This window comes from Epinephelus moara, chromosome 2, assembly GCF_006386435.1.
Source record: "Epinephelus moara isolate mb chromosome 2, YSFRI_EMoa_1.0, whole genome shotgun sequence".
NCBI classification, from domain to species: domain Eukaryota; kingdom Metazoa; phylum Chordata; class Actinopteri; order Perciformes; family Serranidae; genus Epinephelus; species Epinephelus moara.
Genome location: NC_065507.1, coordinates 30,491,796 through 30,517,269, shown reverse-complemented (window position 1 = coordinate 30,517,269; position 25,474 = coordinate 30,491,796). Strand labels below are relative to the sequence as shown.

General features: G+C 42.0%; 1 protein-coding gene across 4 annotated transcripts in view; it reads right to left on the bottom strand.

Moving 5' to 3' along the window:
• The window catches only part of tiam1b (TIAM Rac1 associated GEF 1b), a 56,192-nt gene that overhangs the window by 11,124 nt on the left and 19,594 nt on the right, over positions 1-25,474 (bottom strand). For 3 of the 4 annotated variants that reach the window (XM_050057253.1, XM_050057244.1, XM_050057261.1), the window contains exons 2-16: positions 19,311-19,402; positions 18,251-19,172; positions 16,810-17,266; positions 16,170-16,342; positions 15,704-15,928; positions 13,859-14,044; positions 12,383-12,529; positions 12,152-12,229; positions 11,622-11,792; positions 11,199-11,303; positions 10,616-10,697; positions 10,236-10,322; positions 9,260-9,472; positions 8,575-8,672; positions 200-385 (exon numbers count right to left, since the gene is read on the bottom strand). In XM_050057253.1, the coding sequence (XP_049913210.1) occupies positions 200-385; positions 8,575-8,672; positions 9,260-9,472; positions 10,236-10,322; positions 10,616-10,697; positions 11,199-11,303; positions 11,622-11,792; positions 12,152-12,229; positions 12,383-12,529; positions 13,859-14,044; positions 15,704-15,928; positions 16,170-16,342; positions 16,810-17,266; positions 18,251-19,162 (3,120 nt within the window). In that variant the 5' untranslated portion in view covers positions 19,163-19,172; positions 19,311-19,402. The remainder of the gene's footprint in view (positions 1-199; positions 386-8,574; positions 8,673-9,259; positions 9,473-10,235; positions 10,323-10,615; positions 10,698-11,198; positions 11,304-11,621; positions 11,793-12,151; positions 12,230-12,382; positions 12,530-13,858; positions 14,045-15,703; positions 15,929-16,169; positions 16,343-16,809; positions 17,267-18,250; positions 19,173-19,310; positions 19,403-25,474) is intronic. The other variant, XM_050057270.1, reaches the window with a different exon arrangement.

The following is a 25,474-nucleotide window of genomic DNA, read 5'->3' as shown; positions in this document are numbered from 1 at the left end:
CCAGGCAAGGGCACAGCTGTGTCCCCCTCATATCTCCTGGGGACATAGAGATAAATATGGATTGGTCACGTGGAATAGGTAATGTGTAGGTGTAACACAACCCGAGGCAGACAGAAACACAGATCAATGGACAGGAGGAGCACACACACACACTCACAAAGACCATCTGCCCCTTACAAGTAAGATGAGTGATACTTACTTTGACATAGGTGCGTTCAGTCTCCACCAGTTCACAGATGACTTTGCGGAGCTTGTCGGCATCGGAGAGCTGTCGAAGAGTTGCAGGAGGTGGGAAGGGCGAGTCCGGGCTAGGTGAAGAGGACACACACTCCGTGGGATTCATGTCATGGAGACTGCGGCAGAAAGCTGCAACCTGCTCTGTACTCTGTATAAAAAATGGAAGGACAGAAAAGCATTGAGGAAAAATGTGATGCAAGTTATGTAAATCCAAGGAAAAAGGAAATATCCAAATATCGCTCAATCAGTACAGAAGCGTCTCAAAAATTAAATTGAAGGTGTCACTTTCCACCTACGGATGTGCACAGACTCATGACTGTGCAGAGAGTGAGCCTGGAAAGAGGCAGAGAGGAAGCTCTAAAAAAAAAAAAAAAATCATTTGCACTAATTTGGTCTATTTTCAGTCTGTCATAACAATGACTCTCCACCTCCCTCTCTTTCACTCACATCCTTCTTTTCCCTGGTGTTTTCCTCCTACTGACGAATCAGTGGTGTAATGATTCATCTCTTCCACAGAATCAAAATATACACACACACACACAACGGTGTCTGTCCACATACAGTATGGGTTGCCGTGGAGACCGGTCCTGATGTGAATTAGACTATCATTTTGGACTAAAATAGACCCCACTCAGCAACAGCCCACATGGCTTAACTAACACACTTACTTTGTTCGCAACAGGCTACAGCATCACCAGTCAAAACAACAAAATGGCATTTTGGCTTTTTACATCAATACAAACAGAAAGCACGAAGAGAATTCTATTCCTATCCAACAAAATCATATTCAGTTTTATGAGAAAGAATTTAATAGATCAAAGACTTTTCATTTAACAGAGATGATACATTAACTTTAATTGTGGAACTTGCAGAGAGCAAACAAATATGGCCAAATAATGGGAACCTCTAGCAGGTATTGACACTTGAATGCGTAACAGAGAGCTGAGGTCTCTGGTTGGGAATATAAGGCTTTTTTTTTTATAGGCCAGACAAAAGCAATTTATCCTGTCACACCTACAAGCTCCTCTGGGAGATAATAATAATATAACAGCCTGCAACAGCTGCAGAATATGGAACGTTATCTTTCTCAGATAAAAACAGTCTTAATTAAGATCTGAGCTTACCAGTCCTTTGTTTTTCATGTTAGACACTACTATGCATAAAAAAACACCTATAGAAAATTGCATTGCTTATTTAACTGAAATACAAAATATTTTAACAAAGACTTACAACAATGACCTAGATAGGTAGAAACAGCCATTCACTAAAATATGATGAAAAAAAAAAGACATAAAAAGAAAGTACATGCAGAACAAAGGAAGACCAATGTTGTCTTGAAAGTCCCGTTGCTTCTAATCCAGCTTTGCAAATGACAATGATTATCATTGTTATCTAATCAGACAGACACATCTATATGTGATGAACGACAGCGGTTTGTCCCTCTTGACAATGTTCCCAAAATAACCAGACAGCTCCCAGATCAACAGATGAACTAGGAAGTGTTTTCATGTCTGTAAATGTAATGTCAAGTAATGCAATTTACACCAATGCACGGGTGCCATTTTAGCAAAATTTGTAGTGAAAGAGCCGCTGCAATAGGCACTGTGTCAACTGCTCAAGTTTTTGCTGATTAAAAAAAGGTAGATCAAACACAGAATGTGCATGTAAGTAAGCTCCATTATTTATAAAACCATTAAAATGTATAGAGTGGTTTTAAAAAATTCAGTTGGCTGCCCAACAAACATTCCTTCATTAATAAATTTACCGCTGATAATGAGCAGGATCCAGTGCATTTTTACACAAAAAAAGTCTACATGAGAGATCCTGTCAAAGCAGATCGAGATCTGCTTCATAAGCATCCATAAACACATCAGAAGACCTAACAATTGTTTTCAGTAAAACACGTCTGTGTTCATTCCTGCAGCATTTTACTGATGTGATGAGAAACTGATTTCAGTCCAAATGGACGTTCACCTGCACTATGATTGCAAATCCGTTAGAGACAAAGACTCTCAACAGCAGCACACAAATTTGCAACTTAAAAAAGAAATGTAATGCCAAGAAAAAAGGAGGAAAATTCTGTAAATAATCCTGATTCTTTCCTGCCCAATTAGTCAACTGAGCTCAACCAGTTTTACTGAGCCTGATAAGACAGCCACAATCCAGTCATCATCTTCACAATCACCATCTAGACTAATTAACACCATGGCAGCTTTGGGTGCATGAACACTCATGACACAGCAGAGTGGAGAGAAAGAACAGAGGAGGTGGGATCAAAGCCTCCAATATCACATGAAAAGAACAATATGTAGATAAGAGAGGCTGTCGTGGGTAAAACTGAGATGCCAGGGACTAGCATGTCCCCTAGCGAATGAAATATAGATTAAAAACTGTTTCAAAGCATGAAAGCACTGATGATGAAGTAGGGAGAAGATTGCACGTCTGCACTCTGAAACTGTGATAAGCCAAAGATCACAGCTTGAGGTGCCAAAGAGAGAAAACTCTGCAACAGTCAGGGTAGTATGTCACGTTAAGTCCAAGTCATCTGTGGCCAGACCTGTAGAGACTCCGCTCCTACATGCAGCATTTCATTTTGGCATCCTGTAGAGCACTTCAGTGATTATGGGGCAGTTCTGCGACACAACAGTGACTCACAGCTTCCTCTCTGTCTGTAGCAGCCAAGAGGAAGTGAGAAACAAATGCTGAAAAGGAAAGGTGTTTTACTCTCACTGGAATAAGACAACAGCAGCTCACCGACTATCACAGCACTAGCAAGTGCTAGTCAGTTAAAGAAAAGGAATACAACGAAGGAGTCTCACCAGATGAAGCATGTCATAGACGGAGTCTGAGGAGCGCTTGCTGTGTTTGTTCCACTTCAGGACGGACATAGCCCAGTGCAGGTGGACAGTCAGCGCCACTTAAAGTGCCAAAGAGAAAGCGACACCAGGCTTTGGGAAAAGTCAAGTATATACTGCGCCTCTCCAACACATGTCTCAGTCCTTTTGTCTTTCCTCCGTTAAAAAAAAAGGAGAAGGTGCTGTGGTGCTTGTAATGAAGGATGAGTGAAGCTGCTCAGCCTCCTCCTCTCCGCCCACCAACGCTCACAGCCTTCCAACTCCCCTTCTCTTCACCCTCAGAGTCTGCTGTAGTTCTGTCACTGATATTCTTCTCTGCTGTTTTCTCTCCCTCCCTCTCTCTTCTCTAAACTCAGGCACATAGTGTGACTGTGAAGATCTGGCCAACTCCGGCAGGATTGTAAATGAGTCTTGATAATCCTCCAGACCAGGGAGAAAGAAAGGGAGCTGGAGGGAAAGAGTCTCCTCCTTAAGGTTGTGGTGGAGCAGGATTGGCTGGGTGAGCCACACCGCAGTAGAATATAAATGCAGAATTTCAGGAATAGGGAGAGTGATGAGGAGAGGGGAGCTGCAAAGGAGCTGGTTGCAGAGGAGGGTGAATGCAGGAACAACTAGCTTGAGAGGTTTTGCAGGGAAAATAAAGAAGAGTGGGACATGTTTGGGCGTTTACAAAATGTGTTTTGATGATAAGTAATAAATCAAATGAGGTATGGGTTCCACAAGCCAAGAAACAAGTCCTTGTTCAGATCAGAAAAGGGAAGAAACAAGGAAAATACACCAGCAGATATCACATATTTAGATGTCCATCTCTGAGTGGATTCCAAGACTTATGTAACCATTGAGGAGTCGCATGACATGTCTGGTGTTTCTACTTTTTCTCAGTTATTGTCCACTATTCCCAGAATGCCTTCCAACAACACCCCAACAAAGGGTGCAAATTTGTACATCCACAGAGGGACAATGGTAGCACATAGCAAAGTCTGAGTCCTTGCTCTGAATATCTAACATTAACCAATATGACCATCTAAATACAGCCCAGAACAAGTAAAGGGGCTAGAAATAGAGGAATGGAGGCTATATTGCATATAGTGTTTTTTTGTATAATAGATCTTTTACAGGTCTCCCTTGTAAAGGTTTTTTATATCTCAGTGGGACTTCCTGGAAAAAAAAAAAAAAATACAAAGAGGTCTGTATCAGATCCAAAGCACAATACAAAAAGAAAAACAATTCTGCAGGGGTTAGATTGGACTTTCGATTACTTACTTTGAAGGTAATCAATTTCTGGAAAAGATCACTTTATAGCCACTGTAGTCTTAAAAGAAATATACTCCCTCGTTTGTGTTGCTGCAAATTTGCACTGACTATAGAAACATTTGTTGCAACAAGAAGTTTAAGGATCAAGTGGTTATGAACAGCCAAAAAGCAGATCAATTCGCAAATAATTAGTATGTTTTTGTTCCATTATTAGTCAACTTGTGGTGTAATGCCAGGCATCATTACAGCATTTCAGATACAAAGACATCAATCTTAACTCATTTTGTGCAGCACCTTACACTGATTCATAAAATACTTTCAACACTACACAAAGAACAAAGAACTAGCCTCAAAGAGAGAAGAGGGGCAGCCAGCATTAAACAGGAGGCTAATTTAACAGGACATACCACCTAGACCACCACTATCATGAAATGCTTTAAGTCCACAGATTTTTCCCTTTATTTTGCTCACATCCTAAATACATATCCTTATTTAACTCATAGCCATGTTGTTAATAACAATTTTTACACATGCATTTAACTAGAATTTGTACATTTCAATATTTAATTTATTGCTGCACAGTAAAGGGGCAAAAAGCGAAATCGTTTCACCGCTAGGTTTGCTATTGTGCACTGCCTGTAGACCAAAACAAAGTGTGTCATGAGCCACTCCTCCCTCTACCTCTGCTCTCCAACACCCCACCCCACTCGCCTCGTCTGTGCAGCGGCTGCAGCCAAGCACCGGCGCAGCCTCTCCACGGACTATTACATCCAGACGGTCCCGGTGTTTCTTCCGCAGGCTCCAATTCGATCAGCTTCACTCAGCTGCCCGATATACCCGCTGCTTCTTCCCACATTAACCTGAATAACAAACCAGGTCTCCGTGCTCCGGTTGGATCCAAACGGAAAGCCGGGGCTAGCTGGGAAGCTAGCGGAGGCTAACTGGCTGTGCTGGCAGCTGAGTGAAGTGGAGCCTGAGGAAGAAGCACCGGTTAGCCCCGGTTTCACTACAGGCAGATTCACTCGCCACAGGGGCGAGGAAATAAAACCTAAACAGCCAACTTTTTTTGGCTTAGTTTAGCAGTTAGCAATGTCTTTCACTCACTCTCGGTGTCTGCTGTGTTAAGCTATTTCCCTGCTTTCCCGATAGCGTTAGCACTAGTCGGCTGCCACGCTAACGTTCCTACTCTTCTCCGTGAGCCCGTGAGCACGACTCCGGCTCACACAGAAGAGTAGGAACGTTAGCGTTAGCTCCCGGAGTTAGCACTAAAGCTACTACGGCTACTGGAGTAGCTCGCAGCTATGGAGCGCTTCTACCAGCTCTTCTAGTCACTGAGCCTCGCCTCCATCTCAGCAAATATATTACATTTATTACAGGTACCATCATCATTGAAGTAGGCAGGGAAATAGCTAAACACAGCCCGCCAGGCTGCCCGCCGGGCTACATTTTACAATGCTAATTGCAAATATTAACTGGGCTGCCGGGCTACTCACCTAACACAACCATAACGCCTGACCCATCGGGCTACTCACCTAACACAACCATAACGCCTGACCCATTGCTGGGACCGAGCCGCTAATAACTCAGGCTCTAGACATTAACCCATTCTACGATTGAAACATTAAATTTAATTGAATCAACATAGCGACAGGTGCCTAATGTTACTGTAACACTAATTAAAACAGACATTTTACTCCGCCATTTCACTTCGAAAATACGCGCTGCCATTGCTCACTGGCTGTAGCCTTTTATAGGGAGGGAGGGCCAAGGGCTCCGAGAGGGGGGGGGGGGTTTCACATGAACATACATGAACGCGCAGCCGGACCGGCTTGTAAACAAGGGGCTGGAGATCAACACAGAGAGAGGGTGTGTGAGGTCATGCTATACTCCAGATGAAATTACACCTCTAGTTCTTCACATAGCAATTTTTTAATTCCTTCAATCTAGAAATGATGAATTTCGCTTATTGTCCCTTTAAATAAAGAAAACCTAAATAATGGGACTGCAGGGAGAACAGATAAAAGCGCAGTAACAAAAATAGTCCACAATTTGAAGGGCAAGTGGGATGACTGAGGATCTCACAGCAATCCTTGGAGTTCTTCCAGTGAGCTCTTCTAGTTGGTAAAATGAGAAATGGTGTTTTGATAAGAAATAAACTAATCTACAAGAGGATATCATCATTTCATTCAGCATTTCATTAGCAGGAGCCCAGTTGTCCTTTGAAGTCTGATAGTAGCAGAAAAAAGAAGATGCCACTGCTGTAATGTAATTTACAGTGTTTGTTACCCTGAGGCTGACTTTTAACTCAGTGTAAGAAGAATTTGTCATCTTGTTCGCCAAAGCACATCAATAGCAAAATAGGAAAATATAGTTCTTTGAGATTTTTTTTTTTTTTTTAAGTAAATACTTGTGAAAATTAAGTGTTTCTGAATTTGATACCTGCACTATGTTCCAAAAAAAGTTGGTACATGGGCTACAAAAGACTGGGAACGTTGCTAAATGAAAGTTGTGGATTCCTCAAAAACACCTGTTTGGAACATTTCATAGGTAAAAAGGTTAAGTGGTAACCAACAATAATACCATTATTGGGTATGAAAGGGGCATCCTCGAAAGGCTCAGTTGTTCACAAGCAAGGATGGGGCAAGGTTCACCACACTGAAAAACTGCATGGATAAAGAGTCCAGTGGTTTATGAACAATGTTTCTCAACACACAATTGCAAAGAACTGGAGAGTTCACCACCTACAATCTAATATAATCAACATCGCTGCACGTAAGGGGCAAAATTATACCGATACTGAATGCCCATGACTTTCGTTCCATTAGGTGGCATTGCAAAAACCGACATGACTGTATAAGGATATTACTTCATGGGCTTGGGAACACTGTGGCATACCACTGTCAGTAAACACAGTTCATCGCTGAACGCCATATATCAACAACATCCAGAAACAGCACCAACTTCCTTGGCTCATCTGAGATGGACTGACACAAATAAGAACAATGTGCTATGGGTCCACATTTCAGACTGTTTTTGGAAATCATGGACATCCTGTCCTCAGGGCTTAAGAGGTAAAGAACCATCCAGACTGTTACCAGCACAAAGTTCAAAAGCCAGCATCTGTGGTGGTATGGGGTGTGCTAGTGCCCATGGGATGGGTAACCATATCTGTGAAGGAACTACTATGAAAGGTGCATACAGGTTTTGGAGCAACATATGCTGCCATCCAGACAATGTCTTCTTTAGGGACATCCCTGCTTATTCGAGAATGACAAAGCCAAGCCACATGCTGTACGTTTTACATCAGCATAGCTTAGTAGTATAAGAGTGTGGGTACTAGACTGGCCTGCCTACAGTCCAGACCTGTCTCCGATTGAAAATGTGTGGCATGTTATAAAGCTCAAAATACACCAACGGAGAAACGGAACTGTTCAGAAACTGAAGCAGAAATGGAAAAGAAAACTTTAACAATAGTGTCCTCACTTCCCAAACACTTACTGAGTGTTGTTTAATATATGTCAAATGATTTGCAAATCACTGCATTCTTTTTATATTGATGTTTTGTGCAACATCCCAACTTTTTTTGAATTGTGGTTGTAAATGCTTGTGCCAGTGCTGCTCTGTGATTTCTTTTGTAATTTGTGTCTGAATGTTCATTTAGAGTTAAAATAAATAAATACACCTCCCAATACTAGTCATCACATATAATTAATCAATTAGAATTCAGGCTTAATCAAAGACTCGTCCATTACTTGTTACATCCAAAGCAAATACTTCACTTTCCCTCCAGTCTCTAATGCATAAGATGCACTTCAATTAGCAATGATGGCATACATTAATATTTGGGTCCCTTCTTCTTCTTTTCATTATCAGCAACTACTAAGTGCAATTAAAACAGTTGTGTGTCATGAAAGGAAAAGAGAAACCTGATGCAGATTTCTACCAAGAAGCATGGGATTAACACTTGGATAATATAAACATGGACACTGCTCTGCTTTCCTAAACAAAATAAATGAGCCAGTTACAAATCAAGCCTCAAACTGTGGTGAAACATTATTATGAAAAGAGCCCTTTAGAACATAGTTGAGGGGGATGCTATGAAAGGCAAGGACAAGGACAGGACACAAGCACATGAGCCAGCACATAATTTGAAAGATGTTCTGTCAGAGGTTTTCTGTAGTGATACTCAATCAGACTCCACAAACGAATAATAAAACTGTGCTCTTACCTTTCTGCACTCAAAATCACTGTAGATCTCTGAGTCATCGTCCAGACTGTCTCCTGAGCTCTCGAGCAACAGTCCCACCCCATCATCCAGGATCTCCTCTGCAACAAACATACCAGTCATGTATGAGCTTCATGAAACACTGTAGGCATTATTTTTCTAAATGAGATGAATGCATTTTTCAGAGCACTGAAAAGTGCATGAGAAAGATTGTCCTTCATGTAAAACCTGACGACCTTATCAAACTAATGCACAAACCGGGGCTGTAATGCACTGCTGAGAGCCTCCTATCCCTCCTAATTAAGACCCTGTAGATTTACCCTGTTTCCATAAATGAAACTGGTGTCATTAAGGACACTAGTGAGAAATCTTTTCTGCACACAAGCAAAGAAAAACCAGAGCTCGAGAACTGCATCCTTTTGCCTTTCTGGTCCATTTGGTATCCTCTAGTATTAAGTGATTACAGGCCAGCTGGGGTGGCAAACATGACCATACTGTGAGAAACTGATGGCTTTAATAGACTGTGTCTAATTTCTGTAAAACAAAATTTCAAATATAAACTCTTTAGTAGCTTACTGGACCCATGAATGTGCCAAGTTGCCAAATGTAGCTTTAAATGAGTATGTCCAACAAAATATTACGGTTGACTGGATTTTTATGTCAAGCTGTGTTTGATTGAGCTCCTCACCTTGACTCTGGGAGAAGATGTCTGTGTAGAGATCTTCCTCTGCATCTGAGCGGCGCGGCGGCAGGTAGCAGAGCTGACGGCGCTCCACGGAAGGCAGGGTATTAACCGTCAAAGCTAGCGACGCTTGAGAGAAAGCCGCCTTCATGTCTGAGAAGTTGAGACTGTGAGAGTCTTTTCCATTCAGCTGAAGTATTTCATCCCCTGCATTTAGACCTGCAAAGTGGGAACAACATCAGCTTTAATTTAATTTACTGCCTGCCTATCACATCAATCAGTCAACAATCTCTCATTTTCAGCATTACGTAACAGGCTGTTATCACCTAATTAAAATGAGATTAAATTATTGTAAGAAACAAAGTAAAAATACAACTTTGAAGACCATTTGCTGCAGATTCATTATCTCTTTTTTTGCCTTTCAGACCTACAAACATCAGCATGACCCACTTCTCTACGCCCTGTAAAGTGTCAGCTGCTGAGACAGTGCAGGCATCTTATTTTCTGCAGCACAGCATCACTGCATGTGATCTACCTGCACTATGACCAACTCCAGCATGATATTTTGACACCACTCAACCCTGCAGTCTAACTTTGTAGCAGGGTTGTCACTGTGAAGAAGCTGTGATAAGGTGTCGTACACAGCATCATCCTTCACAAAGGCCAGTGAGGGGCAGTGTGGTTATTAGTATAGTAATCAACGCCCTTGAGAACTGCTGTGCTTTCTGAAACCTTCCCTACCTACTGGGAAACATGCATTAATGCAATTCTAAAGCGATGCAGTAAAAATGTCTATTGACCTTGATGTTAGAAAAAGTGTATTGAAAACATATGTAAAAGAATGAAAAAAAAAAAAAAAAACAGCCAACAGCCCCAGATTCTTTTTCTTTTCTCTCCTCTCTCCTTGTAACTCATTGGTTCACGGACAAATAGTGATTGTCTTTGAAGGGAGTTCATTTGATGGAAATGAAGGGTAATGAACCTTTGGCGAAGGCTAATCCACCCGCCTTCACATCAGTGATGTAGAGCTGCTGTACTCCGTCCTCCTCCACCACTGAAATGGAGAAACCTGGAGGAGGAAAAGGAGACGCGAGAAGAGGAGGAGAGAGAGGGAGAGTGAGAAGGGGGACTCTTATATAAAACACATCAGAGGGATTGTGCAGCACAAATGGGAATGGTGTGAAGAAAAAAAACACAGGTTGTGTAAAGGTCAAAGAAAAGCAATTATTATGCTGAGAACAACAGCACCACATAAACTGTTGACACTGAGATCATTGCAACATCTTAACTGAAGAAAGAAAAATTATATAATAAAACGTAAATGTAAAATAAAATACACAGGATCATTTAAATGGTTCCTACCGTAACCAATCATGCAGGATTCATCTCTATCAAACTGGATTACTTTTGTAATCTTGGAGAAGAGCTCAATTTCTTTGTAAAGCTGCGAAGAACAAAAAGAAATTATTATATAAATCATGAAACAACGGCCTATTTTATCCATATTCTGGTGGGTGGGTTATTGACAGCATGGAAAGAGAGCATTAATTTTCTCTATTCATAGACAAAGCAGCTCAAAAAGAGTAATTATGCAGGATGGTCTATGACGTGTTATGATTACATGATCGAAATACAAAAGTCGCTACAGATATTGTTTATCAAGGCTCTCCATGAATAGATTTATGCTTTGGTGCATTGTCTTCCCTGGCAGGCATTACTCCAGAGCAAACATATGCATTCGACAGGATAAAACTACAAAACCTATTAATAATTTACAACAAAGAATGCTCTTTTGGTCTGTGGTTTTCTCCATGTTGTGATTCCTTACGCATTCTAATGCAGTTACTTGTGTTTATCTCAAATAATTTTTTTTTGACCTTTATAATCTCGTTAAGTCTGATGGAGAAGGAGGGATAAAATTATGTTTAAGCGGATGGTTACATACCAAGTCGCACACATCCTCTTCTGGTTTGGGAATGTAGAATTGCACTTGGTTTTCTATAAGGAATTTGAGTCTTAAGTAATGCTTGGTTGGATCGAGCTGGTGAGCCTGCAGGATGAGGGAAAGATGACAGAGAGAGGGTTGTTTGATATCATAAATTTGACAGCAGCTTATCAGTGACTCATTTTTTTGTGACTGGAAATAAAGAATAACAAAGCTGTTCAGCATTTTTACCCCGCAACAATGAGAAATTTGATTCTTCCTGAACAACTTTTTCCTCGACTTTCTGACCCTGCCACCTGGCAGAGGCTTTCATTTCAAAAGTCTTCTGCACCTTTCCAAGTGTCTTTACATCTTTGTCACGCAAACATAACTGGAGTGAAACGGTAACTGTTGATCGGGTCATTTGAGAATGGCCGCTGTTACCTTGCAAATGGTTTCCAGAACACACAGTGCTGACTCCCCAGGCTGGATGATGGTTAGCACCGGCTGGTCATTTGGCAGACACACCCAAGAGGGGGTAAGGTGGTCAGGGACCCAGATGTCACTTTCTGTGCTGGGCTGTGGAAGGCTTTTAACAGTTCCACCCTCACTTTTCTTTGAACAGAGACATAAAAAAGCTACTTCAGTACAAATTCATTTTTACTATGTTAACATGTTTTACTGCAAAGTTTGGTTTGATTAAAATGGGTGATAACTTCATTAGTTTTTGTTTTAAACACTTCCTGAAGTAAACTCTCTCACCAGTATTCTCCTAAATAGAACACTGCTATACATTTACATAAAGGACTAAAAAAAAGAGCAGCCTCTGCTCTGCTGCTTACTCAGGATACATGAAGGGCTAACATTTCAGTGATGCCAACTTTGGCTTAAGATTTTGTTGAGACAGTTCCCACTCATGCTTGACCTACAACTCACTGTCAAATTTATGCAAACAGAGAATGCTTTCTCCTTACCGTATGTTCCTTGGCAGGATCAACAAGTAAGTCATCTACAGGCTTTTTTACTGGCTCTTCACCATCAGCAAAGACCTGCTGGCACAAAAAGAAGGTGAAGCGGTCATAACTCAAGCCGAGCTGTGGAAGGTAAATACTTGACATAAAAAGGCAAAAATAAATTTTTATGTGGCCAAGGCAGTTCTACTAATTGCTTTGAAACTTAAAAATAAGTCTAAAAACATTGCAGACCTGGTTGATACTTGGATGGGCTTTTGTTTTTTTCTTTGAGGTAGTGTCCAGACCCCAGAGGGAGGAGAACCTGCTCTTGCGCTTGCTGCAGGAACGAGACATGGCCTGTGTTCGGCGTCTCACTCCGTTTTCTGTGCGAGCTGCCACCTGCAAAAACATAACGGCTCAGTTAGGGCTCAATCAAAACAAATGGCCTGTGGACAACAATCTCTTTGACCTCATGTCACATCACATTTTGCAAAAACTCTTGGTAAGCATTCATTCTTTCTTAAAAAATGTGTGTGTATATAAGCATATATCATAAACAATGGTCAAAATATTTCTTTTAGCAAAAAAATAAATGAATAAAAACAAACACAAAAAAACAAACATACCACCAGACTGTCACTGTAAATCCTGGCTTTTTCTTAGCCAACTTATAAATGAAGAAAAGGGGTCACATGGACCTAGGCATGATGAATAGTTAACATACATTCACACATGAGCCTAGGGCTCACGCAGGATTTTACACAACCTGGCATTTCTAGGCTACCAATTGTGAAGAAGCATGAGCTAAAGGTCTTTAAAAATATGCTGAATTAGGCATTAAAAGCACTGTGCATGTGGGAGAAAGCATGCTCTAAACTTAACCTTAGCACTCATTCTGTCTCTTTTTGTTCTGTCAACTTTTTTCAACCCTTTTTGGACATAGTGCTGATACAAGTATTCATGGAAGTAGAGGAGCAAATTAGCGAGGAGTGATACAGTAGTAAAGATAAAAAAGAGGAGGAAAGAGCTGTTGGAGTGTCTTTTGTTAGACATCCCACCCAGCTTCCTTGCAGCTCAAACACCCACCTGCTCCACAGCACTGCGTTGGTGGTACCTCACTGATCTGCAAAACATCTCTACAAATCAAATGGATGTTTTCCCATACTACCAGTGCTTTTAGCTGTGGAGCGCATAACCTCAGTACAGCAGTGGGAGGCCAAAACTGAACCAAAAGCTCCCAAACTGGTGCCCTGCATAGGACCCAGACTCCGAAATAGCACTCATCGTGAGGAAAAAAATAGTGGTTTGGCACCATGCATTACAGTTTCTGGAATCAATTGCCCTGCCAGGAGAGTCACCAGATGTACTCAGAGATGACAGTGTGTATTTTGAGGAGATATAGTATTTTGCTATGCTTACAATCTGAGGAACTTCTAAATATAAGGGCAACACCATGTTGAGAGAGAGCCTCCTACAACTGAAAGGTTACAGGTTTGATCCCGGCAACAGCTCCAGTTTTTGTTGCTGAAGTATACTTGAGCTGCACATTGGTCTCTCAAATATTCACTGATTTCAAGTCACATTAGGAAGGCTTTAGCTAAATGCATATACATTTAAATGTCTGGAAACCTAAAATGTTAAATGAAAATATGTCATGACAATGTTTGATACAACCACATTAAATAAGGCCACTTTATAAAGATGAAGAAATAAAGAGGTGATATTTACCAATGCATGAAAGGAAGAGACTGAGAATATACCCAGTCGGCCCATTGCCAGCTTGGTGGGGCGAGAGGCAACAGCCAGGAGGCGTTTGGGGTTGGGCAGTTCTCCTCCCTGCAGGCTGGCCAGGTAGCACCTGAAGCGGAATAGATCCATGTGAAACTGCTCCAGGTTCTGCTCCCACAGGAAGATCTGCAGAGTGAGAGGGACACAACAACACATCCGGTTAATTGTTCATCAGGGCTCTTGTTTGTCAACTTCAGATCAAGATGGAATATCTCCTCTCTCCCCCAGAAGCTCTATTACGAGTTTGCTCCAAGTGTTGCCAACCTGCGTTCTCTGTTCCTAATGGCTTGATGTTTACTGGGGCAGTAGAGCAGGACATTGTGATTATTCACTGGGCTGTCCCCACCCAGTCACGGTCCTGCACTGGTGTTTGGAAGAGGCGGCCAGTGCCATGGCGGAGGGCTCTGTATCACTGCCAAGTAGCCCAGAGACGAGAAAGAAACAATACTGCACATTCCACTGGCAGATAGAGGCTGGGAGCGTTTCAGCTTTCTAAGGAGCAGGCCTATATCCATTCAACTCTGCACAATGTGAAACCTGACACTGCCAAACAGAACCGCTCCAACCAGGCACTACCTAACTGACCAAACAAAAGCCATTTGATCTCCCTTTTCTGTAAACAGACCTATTAAAAGACAATATGAGCTTTGCAATTAATTGAAAGAAAGGCAGGCTATCGACTGGTGCCAACTGCATAACGTGTTAAAAAAACAAAAAGCAATCTAGTGGCCAATAGGTGTGTAGCATCAGCAGCCTCTAGCGGATGATACTCTTTAAGATCTGTTACTTAATCCCCTCACATCTCTTCCTGCTTCTCTTTCCATCTCCTGTTACTTGAATCAGGAAAACTTGGGGATACCAATATTTAAATACCCACCTGCGCATGATATCTGTTTTTAACAAACACTATGAAACTTAACATTCTGAAAATGGTAGTTGTTATTGTCACTATAGTTGTGGACCCACTTTCACTATGAGTGAAAAACAATGCAATAGTAGTTTTCTTATAAGGTGAAGTCGAAGTTCTTCCTTGAACAGATCTCCTACTCTTGAAAGTTTAACATTTATGTCAACAGTCAGAAAGAGCAGCAGCAGGAGGGTGATGAGAAGAGCTCTTGTGTTGATGTAATATTCCATGAGTTTTTCTCCCGTTTTACTAAATCAGGACAAAGCTTGTCCGTGGCCTTTCATCAATCCCTCGTGGCTTGTTAAGATGCCAATCAGCTCTTAAAAGTTTTAAAATAGGTAAACAGGTTGGTTTTCTCTAAAACCAACACCACTGCGGAGAAAAATAGTTCCAATTCAAGCAGTACTTCCATCCTGAATTGAATGACAATTAAATATTGTGAAACATTAGAAAAACAAAACTAATTTGAATGTTTTTAACAGCACAAGTGTTGTCACATTTAAGAAAGCTACCCTGTCCATTTGTTTCTGTGATATATTTTCTTCTGCATTTGAAGTTATATGAACACAGGTTAAGTTCTTGATAAATGGTATTTACTACTACCCTGTAAATGACTGGTATAACATTAAAATAACTAACTTCTATACAGGTTAAATGGGGAAGAACAAAAGGAAAATCTGAATGTAACCTGCATTGACAAGATTGCAACAAAATTTAAAATCTATACGAATTTGATATTCCCTGACTTCCTCAGAGAGACAATTAAAGTTCCAGACTCTTCCAGTCAGGATAATACTTCTTAAAATCCCACACAACTACCAAACATCGGGGGACTCTATGAGAGACAAACTGAAGTGAGAAAGGACAATAAAACGTACTTGATCCAGGATCGTCTTCCTCTTCTTGGTGTCAGTAACAGCAGACAGCTGCATGTCTCCCATCTTCTTCATCTTCTCATCCATGTCTATCTTCTGCTCCAGCTTCTTGATCTCTGCGCGAAGCAGACGCACCGTATCCTCTCTGTGGTGCTGGCGGGCGACGGCAGTGGCACATGCCGAGTGGATGGCTGTGATCCAGTTCTCCAGCTCTGTCTGGCTGCAGGTCTGTGTGGGGACAGACAGGGAAAGGTCGGAGGTTAAAAAACACACCAGCTTCCTGACAGTCAAGATAAAAAGGCTCTTTATTGGCTTTTCCTGTGTTGATTCACTCCTAATTATAATAGCAAAACAGACTTTAAAAGAGCATGAAAGTAAAGAAAACATTACATATAGGTCAAGGTAATGCTTGCCCATGGGAGGATTTGCACTTATTCACAGACCAGATGACATTTAAGCATTCTCTTACCTGAAACAGAAAAGCGTCTCCCAGGGAGTTGCTGAGACAGAACACAAAGTCCTTTTTGGGATGCTCGGGTACAGCCTGGACAATGCTGTTCTCTACCCAGATGGCATGCTTGGGAATGCTATTGTTGTCAATCCCTGATCGGCCATCAGTCTCATAGAAGAACAGAGTGCAACCTGGAAAACCAAAAAAAATCTATAACATTTTTATACATTATATACAGTTTGACAGCAAAGACTCTTGCTGGCCCCAAACTCTAGGAAAGACTAACAATGGCACTCATGAATTTTGAAAAAAGCCAGATTTGCTCAAGCAATTTAATTCTGCTCTCCAGTGGCCAACATTAAGAAGTGCAGCATGGCTGACTTGGCAAGGGAGGCATCATGATTATTAGAGTACTGATTTGACTTCAAGCAGAGTCCAACAGCATAAAATTTGATAATGAGGTTTGCATCATGCTTGAATTAAAGCTTGTTTTAGTGAGCTACTGTAAATTGAACTTAGATTAGATTTTAACTTTTTGCATAAGCTATACTATGTCAGCAAAAAACTTCATAGGTGTACTGAGTTGACTGAGCTATATTAATACTGAGATTATGGAATATAGTGTAAATGTAATGGACACATTAAGGGCATAACAAACCTTTCAGGGAAACCCAGTAACTCTTCCACTTGCGCCTCGTGGCTGACTCCACTTTCTTGTTCTTTTTATGTACAAGGAAGTTCTTGACAGCAAGCCTGCCAGCCTTGCGCACCATTCCCTGGGCGACGCTGAGCAACGGGTCAGACTGGTAGGCGGAGCTCATAGTGCTCTGCTCGTCGCTCAGGGCAGACCCCGCCTCCTCCAAGCTCTCCGTCTGGCAGGAGCTCATCTCTAGTTCTTGACGAAAGTTCTCGTACACGCCCTGCACACACTCGCTGGCCCCACCACCACTGCTGCTACCGCTGTCGCTGCCAGCAAACATGCTCCTGCCGGCCGCAGAGCACACGGAGAAGGAGGCTGACATGGTCTTGTAGCGTCGGGACTGGTGTTCAGCGTCCACTGTCACCCCATCGATTCCACTGTCCTCGTACTCGCTGCCCTCCCCGGCTGTGACATCCTGCGTTGTAGCAGAAGCACAATACAGGTGAGACGGCATGGCAGCCACGTTTTCTTCATCACTGGGAATGAAGCCAGTCAGCAACTCCTACCCTCACTGATGACTAAGATGCACATATAGGATAGAGCCAGTCTTTTAAACATGTTGTAATAACTGTGACTACAGAGGCCTAACGAGAGTCTGTGGGTTGCTTAATCCTGAGGTTCTGCTCAAAATTAATTACTCACAGCAAAGAGTCTGCTGTTGTGTGAGTACAGCCTGCCCTCCCTGTGGCACCGCAGGGTCTGCCCTCTCCTACCCACATGGCCAAAGGCTCCTGGGAGATGAAGGGGGTTACACCGATCTCCATCTGGTCACATGACCTAATCATGCGCTCCAGAGCTCCATTCTCTAGGGCTGACGGTGCCCCGCAGTGACAGGGCCACCATACACGTTTTACTGTTACACTCTTCCACAGGCCTCCTCTCATTATCATGACAAAAGACTGAGGCATTTCAAACAGGGAGTGACTTTAAGCTGCCCCCCCCCCCCCATCATCGCAGTCTCCTCTCCCAAGAAAAACAAGAGTTTCATCAGGAAACGACACATCGCTCCCCTGACATAAGCTTTCTTTTTACCCTTAATCTGTTTCAGCAGCTTATTATCTGTGAGGTGAATGCAGCAGAGGAAATGCTCAGACACAATGGGGGGAAAATGAACGAGGGGAGCTGTCGTATTGGTGATGCCACCAGACTACATTAAGATTCAGCACAGCTTTTCATACTCTGTCCAAGATGCATAAAGGAGCCATGATACAGCTTTAACAGTTCAGGTCCCTGACATTTCACCAACTTATGAAAATGTTAAACAGACATGAATACACTATTTACATTTTCATGGATTTGTTCTGTTTTCTATACATTGTGTCACTTTTTAAATGAGATTATTTTAGCCAAATTGGTGTCGTAAAGGATCAGCACAATGTGAAATTGCTCTACATCTTACCTGTATAGTCTGTGCCCTCCTGCCCTGCATACTGGCACACATGGCAGCTTGGTGGGTGCTCAGGCCTTCGGACAAGCAATGGGAACGCCGACAGGGGAGGGTGTAAGCACCATAGGTGTTCCCATCCTCTTCTGATGGGGAGAGCATCTTATCGTCCTCGCCCTCCCTGATAGCCCTGTTGGCGTCATGCCACTTGGCATAGCGGCCATGGGGTTGCCTGCGGGCAGGGCTCTTTTGGCTATACAGTTCATCCAGGGAGTTTGCCCTGTCAGTGGAGTCTGTGGGGCTGGACTGCAGGTGTCCTTTGCAGTCAGTAAAATCTCTCTCGTTGGCCGTGTCTACAATCTCCTCTGTGCTGGTCAGGTGTTCTTGGCTGAGGTCAGACAGGGAGAACTCCAGGCTGTCATCTCGCCACATGTCTGCAGACTTAGACCTCTTCTTCTTGAAGCTGACAGTCTCCTTAGAGCCTTCCCGAGTTTTCTGGAGGTACGTTACCTCGCCCGTGTACACATCTTCATCATTTACCTCCTCTGCAGTGGGGCCAGGTAGAGTTATGTGCATCGTATTCATGTGCACAGAGGGATTAGCCAGATCATTGTGAAAGGACACAGGCCGCAGGTTCATGGCCACGCGGTCCACCCAAATGGGGCTTCCAAAGTCTGGGAGGATATTTGTCTCATTGAAGGGCTCTAGGCCATTGTCAGCCAGGGACTGTGGGATACTGGGGGTGCTACTTGAGCGTGTGCTCGTCTCAGAGTTCCTGTGCTCTATTTTCCCTGATGAAGCATGTCGAGACCGTCTGGACTGCTTGTTGGAGATGCGAAGAGACCGAGACATGTGCTTACGTGACAAATAGCCATGCTCGTTACCGTAGAGGGCATGGTCCCCATTCTGGCTCTCGACATTTCCCATGATTCAGAGGCTGAACAGAAGTAAACATACAGTTCAGCTTACAATAATTCCAAAAGAACACGAAACCAATGCAGTAACATAATGTCTCATTTCTAAACAGAAATGTGCCTGACATCAAATGACAGAATTGTGTGTGACGTTAACCTACCTGCAGGACTGTGTTGATTTTTCTCGCATTTTGTTTGTCACTGGATCCTCAGACAGTTTGGACCCTCAGCTGCTGGTACGCTCCACAATGCTCTGAAAACAGATAGCCAGATGAGAAAGCATATCAAATTTGTGCCTTGCATGCTTCCCATTATGTATGCTGTTATAGCTAAATACTGGCTTGTTTTTAAAGAACTCTACAACTTAAGATCAAAACGCAAACACTCTTTTCATCTCAGTGGCCTTTCTTTGGCTGTTATGTAATAGTCAGAAAAGTTGTACACAAAGCTAAAGTTGTGTGCTTTTTGCCCAAGGACCTACATACTGTCATGGAGCATAATCCACGGGACTAAACTTTATCCAGACAGCTTAAATACCAACATACTGTGCAAGCAATGTACTAAGATGATGAGTTAAATCAAAGTAGTAAGATTGAGCATTCATCAACTAGAACTAAGATGAGGACTAAAGAAATCTCTTGCATGATTGTTGGTCCAACAGTGTATGGTGGACCATATCATATGCCTTCATCTTTAACTACTTTGTTTCACTGATGAAAAATGAGCTTGTAATTAATACAAATACTTATTAACTGTTTTTTTTTTAACTTTTGTACCCCATTACAACTTAAAATGGATGTGGCCATCAAAGACTTAACCCTAAACAACTCTGATGCTGGTCAGAAAAAGAAATCAAGGAGCAGAATAGAGAAGCAAATGTAACTCGATCATGAAATATTGTGTTCCTTCATTATCACTCACTTCAGAAAAAAGAGCTACTTTTGGTCAAGCCAGCAAGATAAACGCTGCCTTCATTTTGACAGTGGAAGTGTTCCACTCAGCCCCTTACAACATGCACGGGGTTGTGTGAAGTGGAGGGGACGTAATAACAATATGAACACTGTGACAGCCTGAGTGAACATGAGTTATTCAGAGCAGAAGTGAGCCGTCCATGTAGTGTTGTTGTTGTCTGTGCTCACGAACTACCTTCTGCATTAGAGTGGACTGGGACAAGGGCAGGGGGGGGGGCATTCTTTTTCAGCATAATGCATATTTGGACTCCATCAACTTGCCTTTAGGCTGGACAGCCTGCTTCAAAAAGACCCTGTTCTATGTCTGGGATCATCAACAGATGGGACAGAAGATTAACAAACATCACTGTGGCTGTTGTTTCTCCTGATGTGTGCTCCCCTCCTTTTAGGACAGACCCTTTGGGGGTACAGTGTTTTTCTTTGCGTGTTAGCCGCCGCAGATGAGTGGGAGCCCAACCCTCTGCTGCTGCATGCACTTAGGCTTACTGCGAAGAGGGGCGTTACGTAAACTGGAACTGACCCCGTTTCTCTACCTTATGTTGCTCCCTTTCCCCTCTTCATTCTGCTCACTCATCACCCCTCACTGGTACTGCAATGCACAATGTTTGATGTTGATGGAAGTCCATTTATTTTTCATACAACCCTGCAGTTTTTTGCCTGTTTTACTCAATCCTATCTGGTACAGGAAAAAAAACAGAAAACAAAGGAGGAGGGACAGAAGTCTGAAATGCCACTGCACTCATTATATATGGGATATGAGATTCTCTGAGGGACACAAACATGCTTACAAAATGCTAGAGCAAACATTATACCAAGAGGTACTTCTAGGCTTGTTTGTACTAGTTCCCTGCACAGTACCCTTTATTTTTTCACATGTGAGGTGAAAGTTTAATGGCTCTGCAGATGTCATCCCTGGAGAGCAACAAAATGTCCAATGTGTTTTAGCTTTGATCGGCACTCTGTTAGGCCTTCAAGGCATCATAAACCTGTACATACAATACAATTAAGACTTACAAGAATGTTTTTGACAGGTCTAACAGTAATAGATGAAATGTCTGCTATTTATAGGGGGGCTTTAATATGTTGCTGTGCTGAATTTGCTAATGTTCTCAGTGGTTTCAATGTTAATATGATGTGAAATTGGCCAGAAATTAATTAGAGTGTTTCAAGCAGAGATGAGGGGCTTAAACAGCAGAAGAAGTGGTTTCCTCAGACAGTACCGTTGTGGCAGCCCACTGTGCACTGACCTTGGATTTTACAGCACAACCTCATTTGTTCAGGCCAGAAATATGTGAGCCAGTTGATTATTGAACACGTGAAAATGATCACAAATATTTAATAAGTGAAAACAGCAGATTAATTCTACAACACTGTTAAGAGTGCAACAAACCCTCCTATTTCTGTGACAATAGATAGACTGTGCTGATTTAGTGAGCTACTTTGCCTCTTTCTAAGAGATAACAGAACACTGATTCCCTCTGACCATAGTGATTTCCACCAAAGGTACAATTACAATTCAAGAACACACATAGTCAATCAGCTGACCAAGAGGAGATCTTAAAAATAAAGACATACAAATGAAAAAGCATACGTGTTCCAAATTTTGTAATACAGGGATGTAATATACCAGATATGCCAGAATATCCACACACAAGGTAAACATGGCCTCAATTCCACAACACCATATTCTCTAAAGCTGAAATGGTGCTGGTGCACAGAATCCATCAACAGCTCTTTATTAATACATGAGGTAGAAATGCCAGGGTTTGAAAATATGCTGTAAAGCATCAAATCCCCAGGAACAGCCAATAGGTTCTTGTAGAAATACCTGCTAACACACTTGTGTCCCTGTCTTGTATCGTCACTACTGTCCTTCATACACAACTAAATAAATAAATGGAAATGAACAGTTAAATTGGAAAATGCTGCCAGTAATTTGGGAGTGTGATAGAGTGAGGACCCAAGTAAATGGGTCATTTTCAGCAGGCTGCATAAGAGCACAGGACAGAGGATTCATCCATTACAAGCCCTTAATGAAATACATAACCACAGGAGATTCCAGCCACCCACAGATCAAAAAGAAGAATAGTTTTATTGTGAGTCAAGATTAGCAACACAACGGCTTCAGGGAAAAGCACAGAAATTCACCACAGCTAACACCACTTCAGGAGGTTGTCAACAGTCAGTACATGAAAAGCTTCAAGCTGCTTCTAAATGAGCAGCTGATGTACAAATATCCATAAAATCCAGTTCCAGATTTGGTGTAAAGCAATGTGTGTTAAAAAGGAACTACTATGTCTATAAAATTATTTTTTCAGTCTATACAAGTTACTTTTGTGTCTCCTTTAACCAGCATCTATTTCATTCCTTGCAGTGAAATGCAGAGTTTAGGTAAAAGTTCTGCTAATTCGTTATCCACCCAATCTGCTGTAGGCTTATGAAATAATTAGTTATTGTTGGAGTCAGGCTTATATTTCTTCTAGTCTCACAGTGTTACAAATTGTAACAGGAAATATTTGTTTAAACATAAAGACGTTTTAGGTTTGGTTCTGTCCCCAGTGGCCAAAATCTGGATTTGTGGTAAGACAGACTTCACAAAATACTGTCTGGAACTTATCTTCAATATCTGCATGACAGTATTGAAACATAAATTATCTGATTTATACCAAAACCACTCTATTTCCATTGAAACATTGAAACTGTTTTGGGAGAAACGTGTTCATATTTCCATTCCATATGCTGTGGGATTTTGTCATTCCTGAAATATGTGACAGGTAGATTTAAGGTCCTTTTGTTATTAAAACACCACTTAAAAGCCCAGCTTATATTTGACAAATACTTGGGCCTGTTGGAACAGGAACAAGGGAAAACTGTCCTATCCCCCGCTTGCTCTTCTTCTCCTGTAGATCCCCACGGACAAAAATGTCAAGTTGCTTGTATTAGTTGAGGAAACGATGAAAAGTCTTGCCCTACGGCCAAAAACTGACTTATGGAGTCTCAAAACAAAGCAGAATCTACTGACAGTGAGAAACACCTCACACATTCCTATACTCATGAGCTCAATGTAGAAAAGATGCAATACTATGCAGACAAATCTGAAAATAACAAATGACTTAGCTGTGTAACCCATTGAAATCAGACACATAATGCAACAGAAGAAACAAACACAATTTGAGCTCAATTTTGACACAATCTGACTATGAATCTATGTGTTGATCCACCAAACACATTCCTCCCATTTAACCTAACTACACTGGTGAAAGGCAAGAATGCACTGGGCCGACTAGTTACAAGCTCCAACACAGAAACCCTGTAATCTGAACACTCCAGTCTCCAGAGATAATAACACAGGTAGCTGTATCGAGGAGGAGGGGGTGTTACCACTGAAAGACAGCACTCAAGACAGCTCAAATTTCCAAGCTGATATAGAGTCATATGCTTCTGTGCGAATGGAAGTACCAAACAGCAATCTCTTGTTCTTGTGACTCATTATCTGCTCCTGAGTGTGCTCAACTGCATTTAAGATTCTTTTAGGCCGGGGGGAAATGTAGCATCAACAAAGCTTGCATCCTCTTTCAAATGATTCATGTTGGTGAGAAACATCCGTACCAGAGTAGCATTTATTTGGAATGTTGATGAACAAAATAAGTACTTCCTCTAGTCTTCCTTTAATAGCTCAACTGAAAACGATACACTGCTGTCATGTAGCCAAGGAGTATTTTTCTGACTTGAATCTGTAGCCCTAGAAACCCTGAATAGCAAACAGCTGGAAAAGGGGGCTTTCAGTGATAATGAAAGCAGTTCGACTTGTCTTGGAATAGCTTTGTGCCAAGACGTGGCACAGAATGTATCATGAAGCAAGGGGCTAGCCAGTATTTGGCTCATCCTGCCAAGATTTATACAACCTTACTCAAAAACTCTGTAGAAAAACAATAAATAGAAAAACTGCACAGGTACAGTAATATTAGTCCAAATAATTCTATTGCCACTGCTAATGTTTGCCAATTTCAACAGCTACTATGGCTATGACAACTGCATTGACATAGTGGCAGGTGAAGATATCGTTACACATAAAACACGCTTCATAAACAACAAAAACAGACAACATCCAGTCATTTTCATTTGCTGCAGAACTGATTTCATGTTTTAGAGGATGGTGGCAAATGGTGGTGCTGTGTGTGACCTGTGTGACCCCGTCATGAGAGGCTTGGGTGGTTGTGCGTTGTGGGAGTTTTATTGCAGGAGAGCAGCCTTTAGGAGGATGCCAACACATATCAACCAGAATAATGGCTGACAGTACAGCTGGTGTGAGACCTGGCAAGATGGCAGCAACCATTGTTAAAGGTAAATGCTGTAGAAAGATTGGCAATTTGACTTTGGATTTTGTGTACAGAGGTAGACTGCCATGCAAACTGATGCTGTTTCTCTCTGAATGGTGCACACTAGACTAAGCATGACATCCATTTCTTTTGTGACAGCTAATACGGTGGAACAGTTGAGTGAGTTAGAACCCTCATTTACCTTACTCAGAACTAGGGATGCACCGAAATGAAAATTTGTGGCCGAAGTTGAGGTGCCGTAGCATTGTTCCGACCTCTCATTGTTCCGACCTCTCATTAGTCTGACGTCCCGTTGTTCCGATACCATAGAGGATCAGCAACGCAACAAAAGTAGGCTACTGGTCGAGATACAAGTGTCATAGAGAGGAGAGAGTGAAACACCATAACCTCCTGTTATAAACGAATTCGGCGAGCGATTTGTGTATGCCGCCATCTTGCGGCGGCGCCATTGCTGCGGTGACATGTGTCAGTCATCAATTCATTATGCTGTCATTGTGAACTGACTCTCTACAATGACAGCATCATGAATAGCTGGATTGATGATGTTAGACAGTGACCTCCGGTAACTGATGAAGGTATCTTAAATGAGTACCGATATTAATTATCATGCTGACGTTAGCAAGCTAGCAGCGTGACATTTAATCATTATGGACAGGCTATGTGACCATCACATCATATTGAAGGCGATCAATATTGATCGCCTTCAATATGATGTGATGGTCGTCTAAAAGCTGGTGTAAAATTTGCCCGACCCATCTGGAGCTCAGGTAATTTTGACCCTCAATCAGAGACCTGTAATTGCCGTTTTTCTGGAGGCCAGGCGATCAATAAAATATTCTTGAATACCTAAAACAAAACACAAACACGTGTTGTTGTTGTTGTTGTTTTTAGTCACGTAGCCTGTCCATAATGATTAAATGTCACGCTGCTAGCTTGCTAACGTCAGCACACGTAACGTATGCTAACGTTATATTACACAGTGTTTAATGATACTCTGTTATCTCCCGCTTACTC